Source organism: Diabrotica undecimpunctata, chromosome 9 (assembly GCF_040954645.1).
Source record: "Diabrotica undecimpunctata isolate CICGRU chromosome 9, icDiaUnde3, whole genome shotgun sequence".
Lineage (NCBI taxonomy): Eukaryota > Metazoa > Arthropoda > Insecta > Coleoptera > Chrysomelidae > Diabrotica > Diabrotica undecimpunctata.
The window spans coordinates 17,549,416-17,564,567 of NC_092811.1; the positions used below are offsets into that span (position 1 = coordinate 17,549,416).

General features: G+C 34.5%; 1 protein-coding gene across 3 annotated transcripts in view; it reads left to right on the forward strand.

Moving 5' to 3' along the window:
* SCaMC (Short Calcium-binding Mitochondrial Carrier) overlaps positions 1-15,152 on the forward strand; it is a 180,131-nt gene that overhangs the window by 126,499 nt on the left and 38,480 nt on the right. Inside the window, exon 1 of one of the 3 annotated variants that reach the window (XM_072542843.1) lies at positions 13,946-14,310. The exons of the other annotated variants lie outside the window; for them this stretch is intronic. Coding sequence (XP_072398944.1) covers positions 14,233-14,310 — 78 coding nt within the window. The 5' untranslated portion in view covers positions 13,946-14,232. Of the gene's footprint in view, positions 1-13,945; positions 14,311-15,152 lie in introns of those variants that run through there. 3 annotated transcript variants of the gene reach the window in all.

Here is a 15,152-nt window from a genome sequence, read left to right on the forward strand (position 1 = left end):
ACTACAACAGAGTAAGGACTCATACGAGAAGACTTTTGAGAAGAAAAAAGAAACCAATGAAGGGCAACACGACCAACAGCCCAAGATTTACCCAAAACGACAGGACAACAAAGACAGTACCAGTTAGCCGAACCTGACATACCAGGGCCCACACTAGCTGAAGTAAAGTCCGCAATTTCGTCCCTAAAAAACCATAAAGCCCCAGGTCCAGACGGCATACAGGCGGAATGGAGGGAAATACTAAACGCGGCCAAGACTCACATAGAGTTGTAGAGAGAAATGATGATGTCTAGCAGAGATTGGGAACTTTCATCCGTTAAAGCGTCAATGATATTTTTTAAATCTACGAAATAGTCCTAAAAGAAAAAAGCTGCTTTCAACCATGTTACCCATCATGTTCTGGTGGAAGAGGAATATTTGGAAGCATTTCTTTATAAAGTTGAATTCTTATAAGAGATTTGAGGAATACTTTTTTATACATAATATCACTATTTCTTGCGTCGCTCTGTTCATTCCATGTGCTTAACAAGTAACGTGTATTAAGTTGGTATAATATATTTTTAAATTTTGTCCTACCTTGACCATATATGGTGCAGGATCGGATATAAACAAGCAATAATTTATGAGTAGGAACAGCCGCAGGAAGAAAAAATTTTGATATTTATTCTTGTACAAAACGTGATATTGTTGCAGAGTTGGTTTTTTCTAATTGCTTGCATACAATTAAATAGGATTTTGGTAAGATATTATCGCTTAGAAAGGCATGATTCAGTCATAGATGTATAAATAATAGAGTTACATTGTCCAACTAAACAATAAAATGAAGAACAATACTATAAAAAAAGTCAAATATATCAAAAACTCATTGTTGATAGCATATCTTTATTTATCAATTTTCAATAGCTTCAACTGTAAACACATTCTTTGGTAAATAAAGATCATTATAAAGTCATTAGGAGAAGCGAATCAGTTTTAATCCCCATTGTCCACACAAAACAAACATGTCTCTTTGTCGATTTGGGTACTGGCCATTAGACCAAAAACTTGTTGGCAAAACTATGAAATCTCAGTTCTATTTCATTTTCTAAGCAGATGAAAGTACCTACATCATGGAGCCGTTGCTAGTATCTGTCGTGAATTTCAAACAGGGTATGACTTTTAGTGTGCAAGTAAAACGTGTGGTGTTAAATGTACTGAACTATCATCTGAACTTACAAAACGGTGACAGCTTGACTATAACTGTGGAAAAAGTTTCGAAAATGTGCGGTGTGAGTGTTCGCAAAATTTAGGACAGCCGCGAAGACGCCCAGCAAGCCGAACTGAAACAGGTACAAAAAAGGAAGAAAAACAGTTTCCAGTCCAATTCACGTGAAAATACGTACGATAAGGGAGTAAAATCTCGAATAAGGAAAATTGTTTATGATTTTTTTTTGGAAAACATACCACCAACCGTCGACAGCATAATGAACAGAGTGAAGGATTATGAGGACCTACCAGCTTTTTCAAAAACCACATTTCATAGCCTACTGAATGACATGGATTTTGAATATGGTAAAAGAGGTCGAGATTCGATTATGATGGAAAGAAAAGATATCATATCCTGGAGACACAAATACCTCAGACAAATAAAAACATTGAGAAAGAAGGATAATGTAAACCTTGCTTATACCGATGAGTCTTGGATTAACATCGGTGCTTCAGTCAAAAAGGAATAAAGGGACACAACGATCAAGAATCCACAAGATGCCTTCATAAAGGGGCTCTCGACTGGACTGAAAGCTTCAACCCAAAGAGCTCCTCGGTTTGTTCTTCTTTATGCTGGAAGCGAAACTGGTTTTATGGCCTGGGTCTAATTAACTTTCTTGGCCAAGAAGGAAACCGCTGATTATCATGACGAAATGGACGGGGATCTATATGAAAAATGGTTTGAGAAGACGTTAATTCCAAACTTGCCGAAAGACAAAGAAAACGTTTTCGTTTTGGATAACCCTTCATACCATTTCCCGAAAAAATTGTATAACAAAAGGCAAATCAAGGATTGGCTGATCGAAAAGAACAGTTTCTTCCTTAAAAGTGAATTACTGGATACTACGGCCGCATTTAGAGACGACTACGACAAGCACAAAATTGAAACAATTGCGGAAAAATATGGCGTTAATATTTTGAGAGTTCTTCCTTACCATTGTGGTATTGCGGATTTATAGTTTAGATGAACATGTTATAGCATAATTTAGACCTTTTGAGAGCATCTGGTTCTCTGTTGCGTTTAACTAACATTTTTGATAAATTGACAACTGCTTTGCTGTGTACATTGTGAATTACTTGGTTATAAAACGTTGTATTTGTTTGTGTATGGTTTTTGTTTGTTGTGCGTGTTCATGTACACACACGAAATAATTAGAATATTTCGACATCTATCGTACAAATAATATTGAAAAATATAAATTTTGTGCTCAAAATATTTTACATAAATACAAAATCACATTTTAAAGAACAAAACTACGACTCTAATAACAATACATTAAGAATTTTTGGAAAACCATATTTAAGTAATGTTCTTTTTATCGAAACAAAAGAAACATATTTTTGTTTAGTTGTAATCAGTTAGAGGAATGTGCGTATACAGTGTAAAAATATACCATTATCTTAACTCCCAATCATCTGCGTTTGCGTCATTTAAAACAAAATAATAATTTGCAGTTGAATGTTTGAATTTAAATCGTGTATTATTGTGTAAAGTGAGATATTTGACAAAAGATTTTTAAAAACAAGTTACCATTACATAAAATGGTTATAGACAGTCAGTTAGAAAAGGTACCAAAAATGAAGCATGTAATGGAATTCTAGATATAATTTTTGGTTCTACAGTAAAACCTCCCTTAACCGAAATAATTGGGTGGGGGGCATTTCGGATAACAAGAATGTCATTTAAAAATAACTTCTGGGTTATTCTTAGGCTTCTCGATCTTTTGCAATATGGAATAATTGTCCTGCATTTGATATCTGAGTCTGTTCACGAATGTTTTTTAACCAAGAAACTAGTTTTCTTCCTACACCTCTACGGCGCTCTATTTTGCCTTTAAGGATCAGTTGTAATATTTTATATCGACTTTCCCTTACTATATGTCTCAGATAAGACATTTTTCGATGTTTAACTGTCTTTAGCAGTTCTCTATCTTTGTTGACGCTCTTCAGTTAAGCTCTGTCAGTTCTCTAATTTGTTTCGTACTATAATATAATAACGTAATTTCGTTTATAACAATAAATTGTTTTTTTTTATCCTTCTTGTATCAAATTACATAGTATTCGTGGTTAAAGTTGGTATTAAAAAATACTATGAGGTGATTTCGTAATGTTTTCTTTAATATGTAAATACAGAATAATTTTACAACCAAGCAGCCAAAACTCACCTAAAAAAAGTAGAAGTGTTATCAAATAAATGCCTTCGATTATGTATCGGAGCTCTAATAAGCACCACTTCATTTAAGAAGAGAAAGTCTATGCGAAAAGTTTATAATTAAAACCATTGCTAAAGAGAGTTTAATAGTGGATAAGTGTCAAAAACTTTTTATACATGATCTAACGAGTGAATACTGGCAGAAAAAATCTACTTTACTACTTGTTGAAACCTACAACAACTTGCGCCAATTTAAAAATAAATTATACACATCAAGAATATCACCCATATTTCAAATATATCTAAATAGTATTCCTAATATTCAGCCAATTTATATGAGAGATTACTCGAGTTTCCCGGTGAATCTAAGGAACTCTATGTTTAATACAGATATAGAAATAGTATGTTACCCAAAATATTACCAAATTTATACAGATGCATCAAAAATTAACTCTAAAGTTGCTGCTGCTATATGGGACCCTAAAACACAATACAGAGAAGGAATAGGTCTAGATACAGATACCACGGTATTTACAGGAGAACTAATAGCAATATTAAGAGTAATGCAGTACATAGCAACGATCACCAATAATGATAGATTCGTGACACTTTCAGATTGCAAAAGTGCTCTAACTAAATTGGAGAAGTGGACAGAACATTACAATCATATCATTATAGAAATAATAAAAAACTTTATTGGACTTAAATCTAAAGGTAAAGAAATATCATTCTGTTGGATAAAAGCCCATTACAATTTGAAAAATAATGAAATTGTAGACAAACTAGCAAAGAGTGCTACAGAATTAGATACTAACTATGAATATAAGTTAACACTAAATGACGCCTATGCTTATATTAATATTAACAAAATCAACAACTGGAAAGAATGGTATATTAATTCCAAAAAGGGACTGTATTATAAAACTATCCAAACAGAGATCCCATCTAAAAGCTGGTTTAGTGACTATCAAGGCAACAAGGTATTTATATCATATTATGTAGACTTAGGTTTGGCCACACCTTAGTTCCACAACATAAACATAAAATAGGACTGTCAGACACAAACTGTTGTTAATGTGGATAATTAGGATCCGCAGAACATATGATATTAGATTGTAAATTAAAAAAAAAGAAATAGATTATTTTATAGATCAAATTTATATTACACAATATATAAGAAAACCTTTTAATCTACAAGCTTTGATGGCTACTAAAGATAAAAGTATCTATGAGATCCTAATTAAACACATTATTAATATAAAACTAAAATTTGTGAAATTTTATTGCGAAAAGAGGTAAAAAAAAAGAAATAAAAAAAAGAATAAATAAAAAAAAATAAAAAAAAACACAAAGAGGGCCTAAACCTCCGAGGTGTTGAACCGGGTTTATGCCCTAGCGCTGTGTTAAAAAAATATATATGTATGTGTGTGTATTATATGTGTGTATATATATGTGTATATATGTATATATGTGTGTATATATGTATATATAATGTAATAGTTATTAGTAGTATTAGTATTTAGTATAGAATAAAAAAAACGCTCACCAAAATATATATGTAGGTACCTGTATAATATATGTGTGAATTACTATTGTATATCATTATTATCAAATAGGTTATAACTATTCATAAATATAATGACTATAATGAGTATAAGAGATATAATTATAGGAGTAATCTTAGTTCGGCTAATGGATTAAGTCCACAGTCAAAAGAAACCAACAGCACACACAAATACAGAATAAAGCAATAAATTAGGGCAAATGAACACGTTTAGAGTGTTTTTTTAAAGAAATCTATTTTCTTTTGTGTTTTCCTTGGACAACGATGTTTTGCAACTATATCTCTCCATCATTTAATTTGCAGAACGTCATTAGGTTTTGCCTCACATTCAATTGTTCGACGAAAGGTAAAGAAATCTGAAAAGGACAAAACGTTATTCAATAACAACAAAAAATAAGAACCTAGTCATGTCCCTAACCAATTATCCCTACTGTATAAAATTCTTACCTCTAAGGAATTGAAAATTTCGTCGGCATTGTGCCCATCATGTTCGTTGTCTGATACGCTCAGTTGTCTGGATAAAGAACCATATAAATGATGTCCTTGTCGAGGAATTCACTTTCTGAGTCATCGGCTGCTAACCACTCACGTATCTCTTCTTGGTTAATTTCGTCACATCCTGGCAAATTTTTTATTAAATTTTCAATTTCTCAGTCATTTCTTCAATATTTTCTTCTTCAGGATCGTCAATCAAAATCCCATCAAAAAATTTGTTCTAGCATTTTTCCAATGATGAAGATTTGACCTTGGCCCATGACTCAGCACACCAATAAACAACATGTTTCATTGTTAAAGATTTGAAAATTTCGGGAACGCTTTTTAATTCATTCGTCTCCTGTAATAACAGATGCCTTAAGAATGCTCCTATATAATGTCTATTACTCCCTGGTCTAACGACTGACTTAAGCTCGTGACATTCTCTGGAAAAAATCTGCGCAGGATGTTACCATTTTGTAGATTTTGAGAGTGAGTTAGCGAATGTCCAACAAGTAACAATGCTTTGAAGGGAAGATTTTTTAATTTTAATAAGGATTTTACACTTGTGATGAATTCATTTTCCAACCATTCTGAAAAGAAAGTGGACGACATCCATGAGCTTTTTTGGCTTCTATAAAAAACTGCAAGAGCTTTTTCTGAAACATCTTTTAGAGCTCTTGGTTTGTTTATTTCCCAACACACATAGGCCTTAATCGGTAAGTTCCTGCTGCATTACTACAATTAGATTCAATGCACTGTGTTCATGTTTTGATTTAAGTGATTTTTTGGGCAGCATTTTGAAATTTAATCTAGTCTCATCTGCGTTTTAAATTTGATCTTTAGTGTAGTTTGAAAATAACTCATCCATTTCACATAATGACGGTATTAGATTTTGTTGTAGAAGGCACAGTGGTAAAAATTTGAATTCGGTTTCGCCAGGTAGGAAATCGTATGATTTCTCTTGTCATCCATTTCAGTTTTAAAAACATTTACAGCATCGTGATCAGCAGATACCTTTTCTCCACATTGTGTGTGTTTGTGTATGTTTTATTGGCACTGGTTTTAACAACCAACTGCGACAACTTGAACTTGCGTTAAATCCTTCACCTTCATCGTCCATCATTTCGATTTCAGTGTAGGTGAATACATATACCTTGGACACAAAATTAGAATAGGGAAAGCAACCAAATAGTTGAGGTATCAAGAAGAATAGGATGTGGATAGGCAACATAGTGGAGTTGTTATAAAGTATTTAAGCACGATAACATACTGAAGAGGAAAGTCTTTGATCAGTGTGTTCTGCCAGTGATGACCTACGGTGCGGAAACACTGTGTCTAACAAAAAACAATGATTTAAATCTAACAATTTCCCGAAAATAAGGATGGAGCGTTCAATGATAGGAGTAACAATAAAAGACTTTATCAGAAACGAAGACCTACAAAACATAATCAGAGTTACAAATGTTGTAGAAAGAGCTTGCAGACTAAAATGGAGATGCACTGGCCACGTAGCAAGGATCATGGATGGAAGGTGAACACTCAATTTAACCGAATGTAGATAAAGAGCCGATAAGTGAAGCAGAAGGGCACCTGCACGATGGCAAGATTTTTCGCGAAAGGTACAAAAAATTGGATCCTTACTGCACAAGACCGTGCACTCTATACAATTAGGGAAGGTCTATGTCTTGCACTGGACTTAAAACGGGCTAATGATGATGATCCATATCTTGTTTTCTCAGTTTTGTATAAGAATTTATGATATAGTTTATAAAAATTTAGATATTTTAAAAATACATCGGTCATTTATATTTCTTGACCTAAGAAAAAACGCTTTAATAAAGTTCTTTATTCAATCGATTGAACCAGAAAAACACAAAAGTAGGATATACCTCTATCAAGTATATCTAAATTACAGTCTCATTACTTATTAATTCCTCAGACAAAACTAGTTTAAATTGAAGGTCTAGTTTAATTGAGAAAATTATTGAACCTTAAATTTTTTTGTTAAGAACAAAAATGTTCTACTTTATACTAGTTATATAGCGTAAAAAATAGTGAGCCGATAAATGAATAAAGATTTGCATATCCAAATGGAACCAGTTAAATCAAAAAAAGTCCTTAAATCTCTGATAATATAATAGTACACAATGATCAATAATTCTTCTTCTTAACATACCATCTCCGCGAAGGAGGTTGGCAATCATCATGGCTATTCTGATCTTAGATGCTGCCGCTCTGAATAGTTGGATTGATGGGATATGAAGAGTTGTATTGTGGTTTCTTTTTTGCAGCCCTGCAATTTCTTTAACCTTTTTATGTAGGTTGAATAAGTCGTATTTGTTCTAAAGATCTTCTATCTCTACATTTTTCCTCATAGTAAGTGTGTTTTGCCTCTCGTATCATGTTTCTGATTTCATTGCTAATGTTTTTGTAATTGTGACTATCTTTGTTCTTAGCTTGTCTTCTTTGGTCCATTCTGCCGAGTATTTCGTCGGTCATCCAGTTGTCTCTCTTTCTTATCAGTTTTTTTAATATATCTTTGCATGGAACGAGAAGGCAGTTTTTTAATGTTTCCCATTGTTGATTTATCTCGTAGGTGTTAGTATCTAATTTATAAAAGTTTTCGTATATTTTCTGTTGGAGTTTGTTTTTTATATCAGCTTCTTTCAGTTTTCTTACATCTAATTTTTCAGTTCTTTGAGGTTTTCTAATGAGTTTAAGCTTAAGCGTGACATTAGCGATTCGTGGGTTATGGTCTAATCAATAATTATTAACATTATCAAAACTACATTTTTGTACAAATCGATTAACGTTATTAAAAAACTACAACTTTTATCTGCAATTGGTAGACATTGTTTATTTATAGCATAAGTTTTCATAAAAAAAATAAATTGGATTTTCCCATTTCACGTAATCCGAAAATCTATTATACTAATCTACATTAATAGATCATTAAACCGATAAACTTCCTAAGTAGCAAAAGCAAGTTAATAGGATTTTTAGGTAATCAACGACAGGGTATTATTAGTTCACTTAAACAGGTTTAGTTTTTCTTGTTTTTTATGCATTCTTGATATTGTATCTAATGGTTTTAAAATGTCGACAGTTGTTGTTTAATTAGGTAAGTGTAAATGACTTATGTTTGTTGATTGTTTCGGTAGGTATACAAACATGAGTAATATAAAAGACTGGAACAATGCGTTGATATACTTATACGGTCTTATACTATACAAAAAACGTGATACTACTAAATTAGAAAATTATATACCCATCAGTCTCTTACACATATGTACAAACTCTTTATGAAAATCTTGACGAAGAGACTAACACCTAAAGTTAATTTCTATCAGCCCAAAGAACAGGCAGGCTTCAGGGCAAGATATGGGAAAATGCCATTTGCATCATCTTCTTGTAGTGCCTATTCGGTTCGACCATCATGGCAAGGTTGTTGCAGTTTCGCAACTGTATATAAAAATTGTTAAAATATTAACAGACTTTTTGTTTTTGATTCTCCCCGTATAGTTAGCCAAGATTCCGCTTACAAAAACACAGGCACTATTGAACAATTAGACGGTTGTTAAACAATGTTGCAATGAATTGGGCATTTCATTCATACATTGTATGTTAACAATGAACCATAGAGAAATGAGTGTCTTTCGTTAAAATTGCAGATCGCTTGGGTAATTATCGCCCATACGTAACATCAATTCAACCCATACATGAGTAAGGGAGAGTCGTTCCATCGGCCGAACAAGACAGTCATATCTTAGTCTTAGGGCTGCAGGCTGCTCCGCCATTATCAATACTCTTGTCGTTGCTGTAGTCAAAGAAGACATCGTTTTCGATAGCGAATGCTATCGTTCTATTGGGCTAAAGTGCAACCTACACAATTTGTTACCAAAACTATTTGCTGCTATAACGAGTATCGTTTATTGGTATATGCATTTTCTTCTTCCCATTTATAAGCAATTCTGCTTGTTCATTGGCAGATTAATACCTCTATGGAACTTTGTCACTCCATCTTTTGCGCGGTCGTCCGATACTTCTTCTGCCGATTGGTGACATCTCTTTTTTCGACACGGGTCTCCTCCATTCTGCTTGTGTAGTTATTCCATGATATCCATAAGACACAATCAGAAATATTCCATCTAAATAATCACTCATAATCATGGGCGATTTTAACGCTAAGGTAGGAGAAACAAGAAATGATAACATCCAAAATGTATTTTTGCGTCACACATTTTTCAAAATTTTACAAAATGTAGGAAACTATGGATTAGGTATTAGGAACAGCCGAGGCGAACGTTTAATAGATTTTGCAACCGAAAACAGTTTGGCCATTGTAAACACAATGTTCAAACATCATGCCCGTCGTTGAAGACCTGGACCAGCCCAAATGGAGAATACAAGAGCCAAATCGACTACATATTGATTAGAAACAGATGGAAGACATGTTTTACAAACGTAAAAACTAGACCAAGAGCTGAATGTGGATCCGATCATAAATTGTTATGGCCTTGCTTCAAGATGAAGCTAAAAAGAACAATGCCGCACCAAAATCAAAACAGGCTGGAGATTTCAAATCCGAAAACATTTAGAGATGCATTAAAGGAAACTAGTATGTTGAACACACAAGACAACCCAGAAGAAATGTGGAAAGATTTCAGAAATGTCATAGAAATCTCTGTAGAAAGAACCAGAACCAAAAAAAAAAAATCAAAAGAAATCACTGGATGACAGACAGAACGCTGCAACTTCTCGAAGAGCGAAGGAAAATCAAATCTCTCATATATCAAAACGACAGCAACAAAAACGAATTAGCAAGGTTAAATAGAGAAATTAAAAGAGCGTGTAGGGAGGAATGCGAAGAACTAGAGAGACATGCAAACCGGTATGAATCCCATGAGCTATATAACAGTCCGACATCTATCCAGGGAATTTAAACCAATCACACAAATAATAATGGATCAAAACCAACATATTACAAATGACGAGAAAGGGATTGCGGAGGTATGGAGAAAATATTGTCAAAGTCTATATGCAGTTGATCCCCAGAATGCAAATCACGATGAGTTCATTGCAGAGAGAGAACCAAACATTATAAAGTTAGAGGTAGAAAAGGCAATCAAAAAGTTGAAAAATAGAAAATCTCCTGGCGCAGATGACACTTTAATAATCACGGCAAATCAAGAAGAAATGGAAGACATAATGAGACGTCTGTTGGGGGCTTTGAAGTAGTAAATAGTTTCATATACCTGGGGTCCCTAATAACAAATGACGAAGGATGTGACAGAGAGATGCGTAGAAGGCTGACTATTGCTAGAACAACTATGATGAAACTGGTAGCAATTTGGAAAAATTCTAGCTTAACAATACTCACAAAACTAAGGCTGGTAAGGGCGCTCATTTTTCCCATAGCGACATATGCATCCGAAACGTGGACCTTAAAGAAAGCGGATAAAAATAAACTGGACGCTTTTGAAATGTGGGTATACCGCCGCATGTTGAGAATATCCTGGATTGATCATCGCACTAACGTATCGATATTAGAACAACTTAAAGTAAAGGATATATTGCTTAAACAAATACAACAGAGATATTTGCAGTATTTTAGACACATTGCTAGAAGAACAGGTACGATGGAAAAACTGATAGTCGAGGGTAGAGTTGAAGGAAAGAGACCTAGGGGACGATCTCCAAGCCGCTGGGTAGATCAAACAAAAATACTGATTAACCAAGGTTTACATGAAGCCGAACAACTAGCCCAGGACAGAGAAAGATGGAGAGAAATCGTGAAAAAACTGTAAAGGCCTGATGGTGTCACCACATCCCAAAAGGGATTAGGACTGAGGAGGAGTTATTCCATTATTTTTTTCTATTTTGTGTCCATTCATTTATACACTGTACATTTTCTTCTAATCTCTTCACTTCTCTTTCGATCTCTCAGTGTATTTCCTGTAATTCTTCTCAGTACTCTCATCTCTGTCGTTTCCAGTAGCCTTTGCGTTTAGGCTGTAACGGGTCTTGTTTCTAAGGCATGTCGTTATTGGTCTTAGACTGGCTTATGCATTTTGTTGGTGTTATATTTAAATACGTTCATTTGCTTCAAATTGAGAGAGCATGGAGAACTGAATACTGAATTGTGTAACTTGCCTAAAGTCTAGTGTAAAGTCTACTACGAATAGAGGTTCTACAGAATCGGCAAAAATGAATCGGGAAAACTACGTAAATTACTTTATCTCGAAGGAAAGGTTCAGTGGCAGGATGAGATGATAAAAAAAAGGAAAATCTTAGCTTATATAAATAATAAAAAATCAAATATACTTATTTTACCTATTAAGTCTCATTATCTTAATTGTTTTCTTTCTCAACTCTTTCCTCGGTAGATCCCATTTCATTGTCCTCTTGATCTGAATCCGATTCCATGTTACTGATACTTGGTGTTGGTTTTTCCTGGTCTTTTGTGAACAGGAACAAGTCATAATAACAAAGAGTTGGAATGTGAACTTCATCCTGACTTGCACCGCTTCTTTTAGATTCGTTACATTTTTTTATCTATTTTCTGAATGACCCACGAAACGTTTGGATCTTTTTGGTCACATAATCTTTGTTGGCTTCTGGATAAACTTGTTTGCAAAGTTTAATTAGCTCTTCGTATGCTGATCTTCTTCTTCTTGCAGTACCGTCTCCTATCGGAGGTTGGCTACCATCACAGCAATCTTCACTTTGTTGGCTGCAGTTCTGAACAACTGTATTGAACTGCACCCATACCACTCCCTTAAATTTCGCAACCAGGAAGTCCTCCTACGTCCCACATTTCTCTTTCCCGAGATTTTTCCTTGGATTATGAGTCTAAGCAGAGAGTACTTTTCTCCTCTCATTATGTGGCCCAGATATTCCAGTTTTTTCGTTTGTATGGTTTTTATGACTTCGCATTCCTTCCCCATCTTCAGCAGAACATCTTGATTTGTTACTCTTTCTGTCCATGGTATTTTCCACATTCTCCTGTAACACCACATCTCGTTTGCCTCAATGTTTTTGATGTTTATCTTTTTCAGTGTCCAGGCTTCCATGCCGTACAGCAGAACGGAGAAAACATAGCACCTTAACATTCTCGTTCTTAAGTTTATATTTATGTCCCGGCTGCATAGAAACTTTTTCATTTTGACAAACGATTGTCTCGCTATCTCTATTCCCTCTTGATTTCTCGTGTCTGGTCATTAGTATCAGTGAAGCAAACCCCTAAATATTTGTAGGACGTAACTCTTTCAACTATGCTGAACTACGTATGCTGATGCTTTTAGATTATTATTGCAATATTCTTTGGATTAGACTTTCCTTAAACAAACAGCATCTTCGGAAGGTAAACTGGAGCGTGAGTGGCAACGGTCGAAATAGGGGTATCAGAAAAGTTGTGAACCACTGTGGTGGGTTTTAAAGTTGTAGGTTTGGAATTTGTTCGGCAATAAGATGCGCTTATTTTCGCTTCTAAGGTTCGAAAGTGTCTGTGTATTGATACGGTCGAAACTGTCCCATATTATAGGATGTACATTGAAAGAATGAATAGATGGCAAGATATTGATAATATTGATATTTGTATTGATAGATAAAAGAAGAAGAAGTATGGTGTTTGAGTTTTAGAAATTTGGGAATGACTTTATGGTTCGGCAGGCATTACACACTGTTAAATCACAAAGAAGACGATTCTTACGTATCAGCAGATTCCTATACGGTTTAGTGAGCTGGTTTTATTCGCCTCTATGGGTAGGAATTTTACCAGCTCTTATTTCATTGGCAAGATTCGTATTTAAAGTTAGGGAGTTGTCCTCAGCAAGGTAATTGGTAGGATCTTTCCTGTTCCCTCTCTTGTGCATTAGTATTGCCATACTCGTCCTCCACTGATCTGATACACACATCTATTTTCCTGATAAAACTGCTCTATGTTTGCACATTTTACAAAGTGAAATTTGCGGCCCTAAAAATCCTAAAAGTACAGCAGTTATTTTACATTTTTCAATCAGTTCTTAATCGCTGCGTCCCGCGGTCTTCAAAACCAGCCAGTACGATAGGTATTCATTCCTGCATCAATAACAGGGAAAACAAATATAGGACAAAACCGAATTATTTGCTATGAGAAGTACATGAAGGTAATGAATAATACCACAAACCAAAATAATGCAATGCATAATATGTATCATAACAAGGAAATGTAACTAACACGCCAGACATAATGAAAATGTACCATGAGAGCATGTTTCTAAATCCTTGACACCCGAATGATTGAAAGACAATTTGCGTCACCAAGTGTCAAAAGGCCGTTCCACACAAGTCGGGTTAAATTAAATAAAGCGATATCGACTAATTAATTTGAAAAGAACGATCGAAAATCACGAACTTATCGATGATCTTTGTGCTCAAATTGCTCTAATCCATTAATTACCCCCTCGACAACTTCTGCGATAAGATAAGTCTATAAAACTGACAACATCGCCGCAAGACAAGCAGTTTATACAGAAATTTCATTCGCGACAGCTGTGGGCTTGTCTCACGGTCCGAACCCCACTCGAAACAGCACCTCGCTGGCGATGGCAGCTAGGTGATCGGCATTGCTCGACTAACCGGTAGATCAAGCGGTCGCATATCAGTCAAACGCGGTGGCCGATTTGGGCAAAGCGCGAATCCTTCGGCTTTGGCAAAAACGTGCATCTGATATCGCGTGGGCAGTGCTTCCATTATTCTCAACCGTGCAATAATTGTATAATTTTTCTGTGATAATAATTTAATAATAATCAAGATGAATTTCGAGGAAACTCCAGCGGCCGTTCCGGACTTTCTGGAAGATTTTATTTTCATCTTTAGGGAATTAGTAAAGGTATGTAATTATTTATAACATTACCGGCAGTTTTTGCTAGATAAGATAATGAATAAGAAGCCACTTTTATGTAAAATTGATTTATCAGATAATCTAACACAATATAGGCATGTAGATAGCGGTAATAATGTAAAAAACCTTTTCCGTGGTGGTAATGACCCGCGTTGAATAATTAGGGTAACTAGAAATAAATACACCTGCATCATGTGCATTTAGTTTTTTTGGCTTTCGTCCAGCTGCATTTAATCGTTGCTAAAGTTATCTTCAAATCTGATCTGGCTATTAAGTCTCTTTCTGAATGATGACATTTGTTATCTCTATGCCGTTATAATATTCGATTCGATACTTTTATTCATTAATCTTGTGGTTTTGTCTAAAGTTTCCTTTTTTTTGTAAAATAATTTCTGCTTTAATATATTTTGTAAAATGGGTTCTAAAACCACAGTAACGGTCGTTACGTTTATTTTTAACTTGTGATAATTATACTTTTTGCTTAATTAGCTTATCAAAAAAGCTGTAAAGAGTTCATGTCCTTATCTTTTGCCTTGGCAATTGGGAAAAAAACGTTAATGAACGTTTTATAAGGTATATAATAGTACCTTGAAACAAGCATCCGCAAAATCGAGGACAAGATTAAATAAAATGTGGAACCTTACATTTGAATAGTTAAGTTCACCAGCTTCTTAATGATGACATTTATATCATTTGATGATTTCTTCTTTACGCCCATGATTGTGTCGTGTTGTCAATTTTCACATATGTTGCAAAAACATAAGCAGTTATTTATTTTTAGGCATCTCTCAAGGTCTATTCCACCTTCTTCTGAAAGATTTTCTTAACAG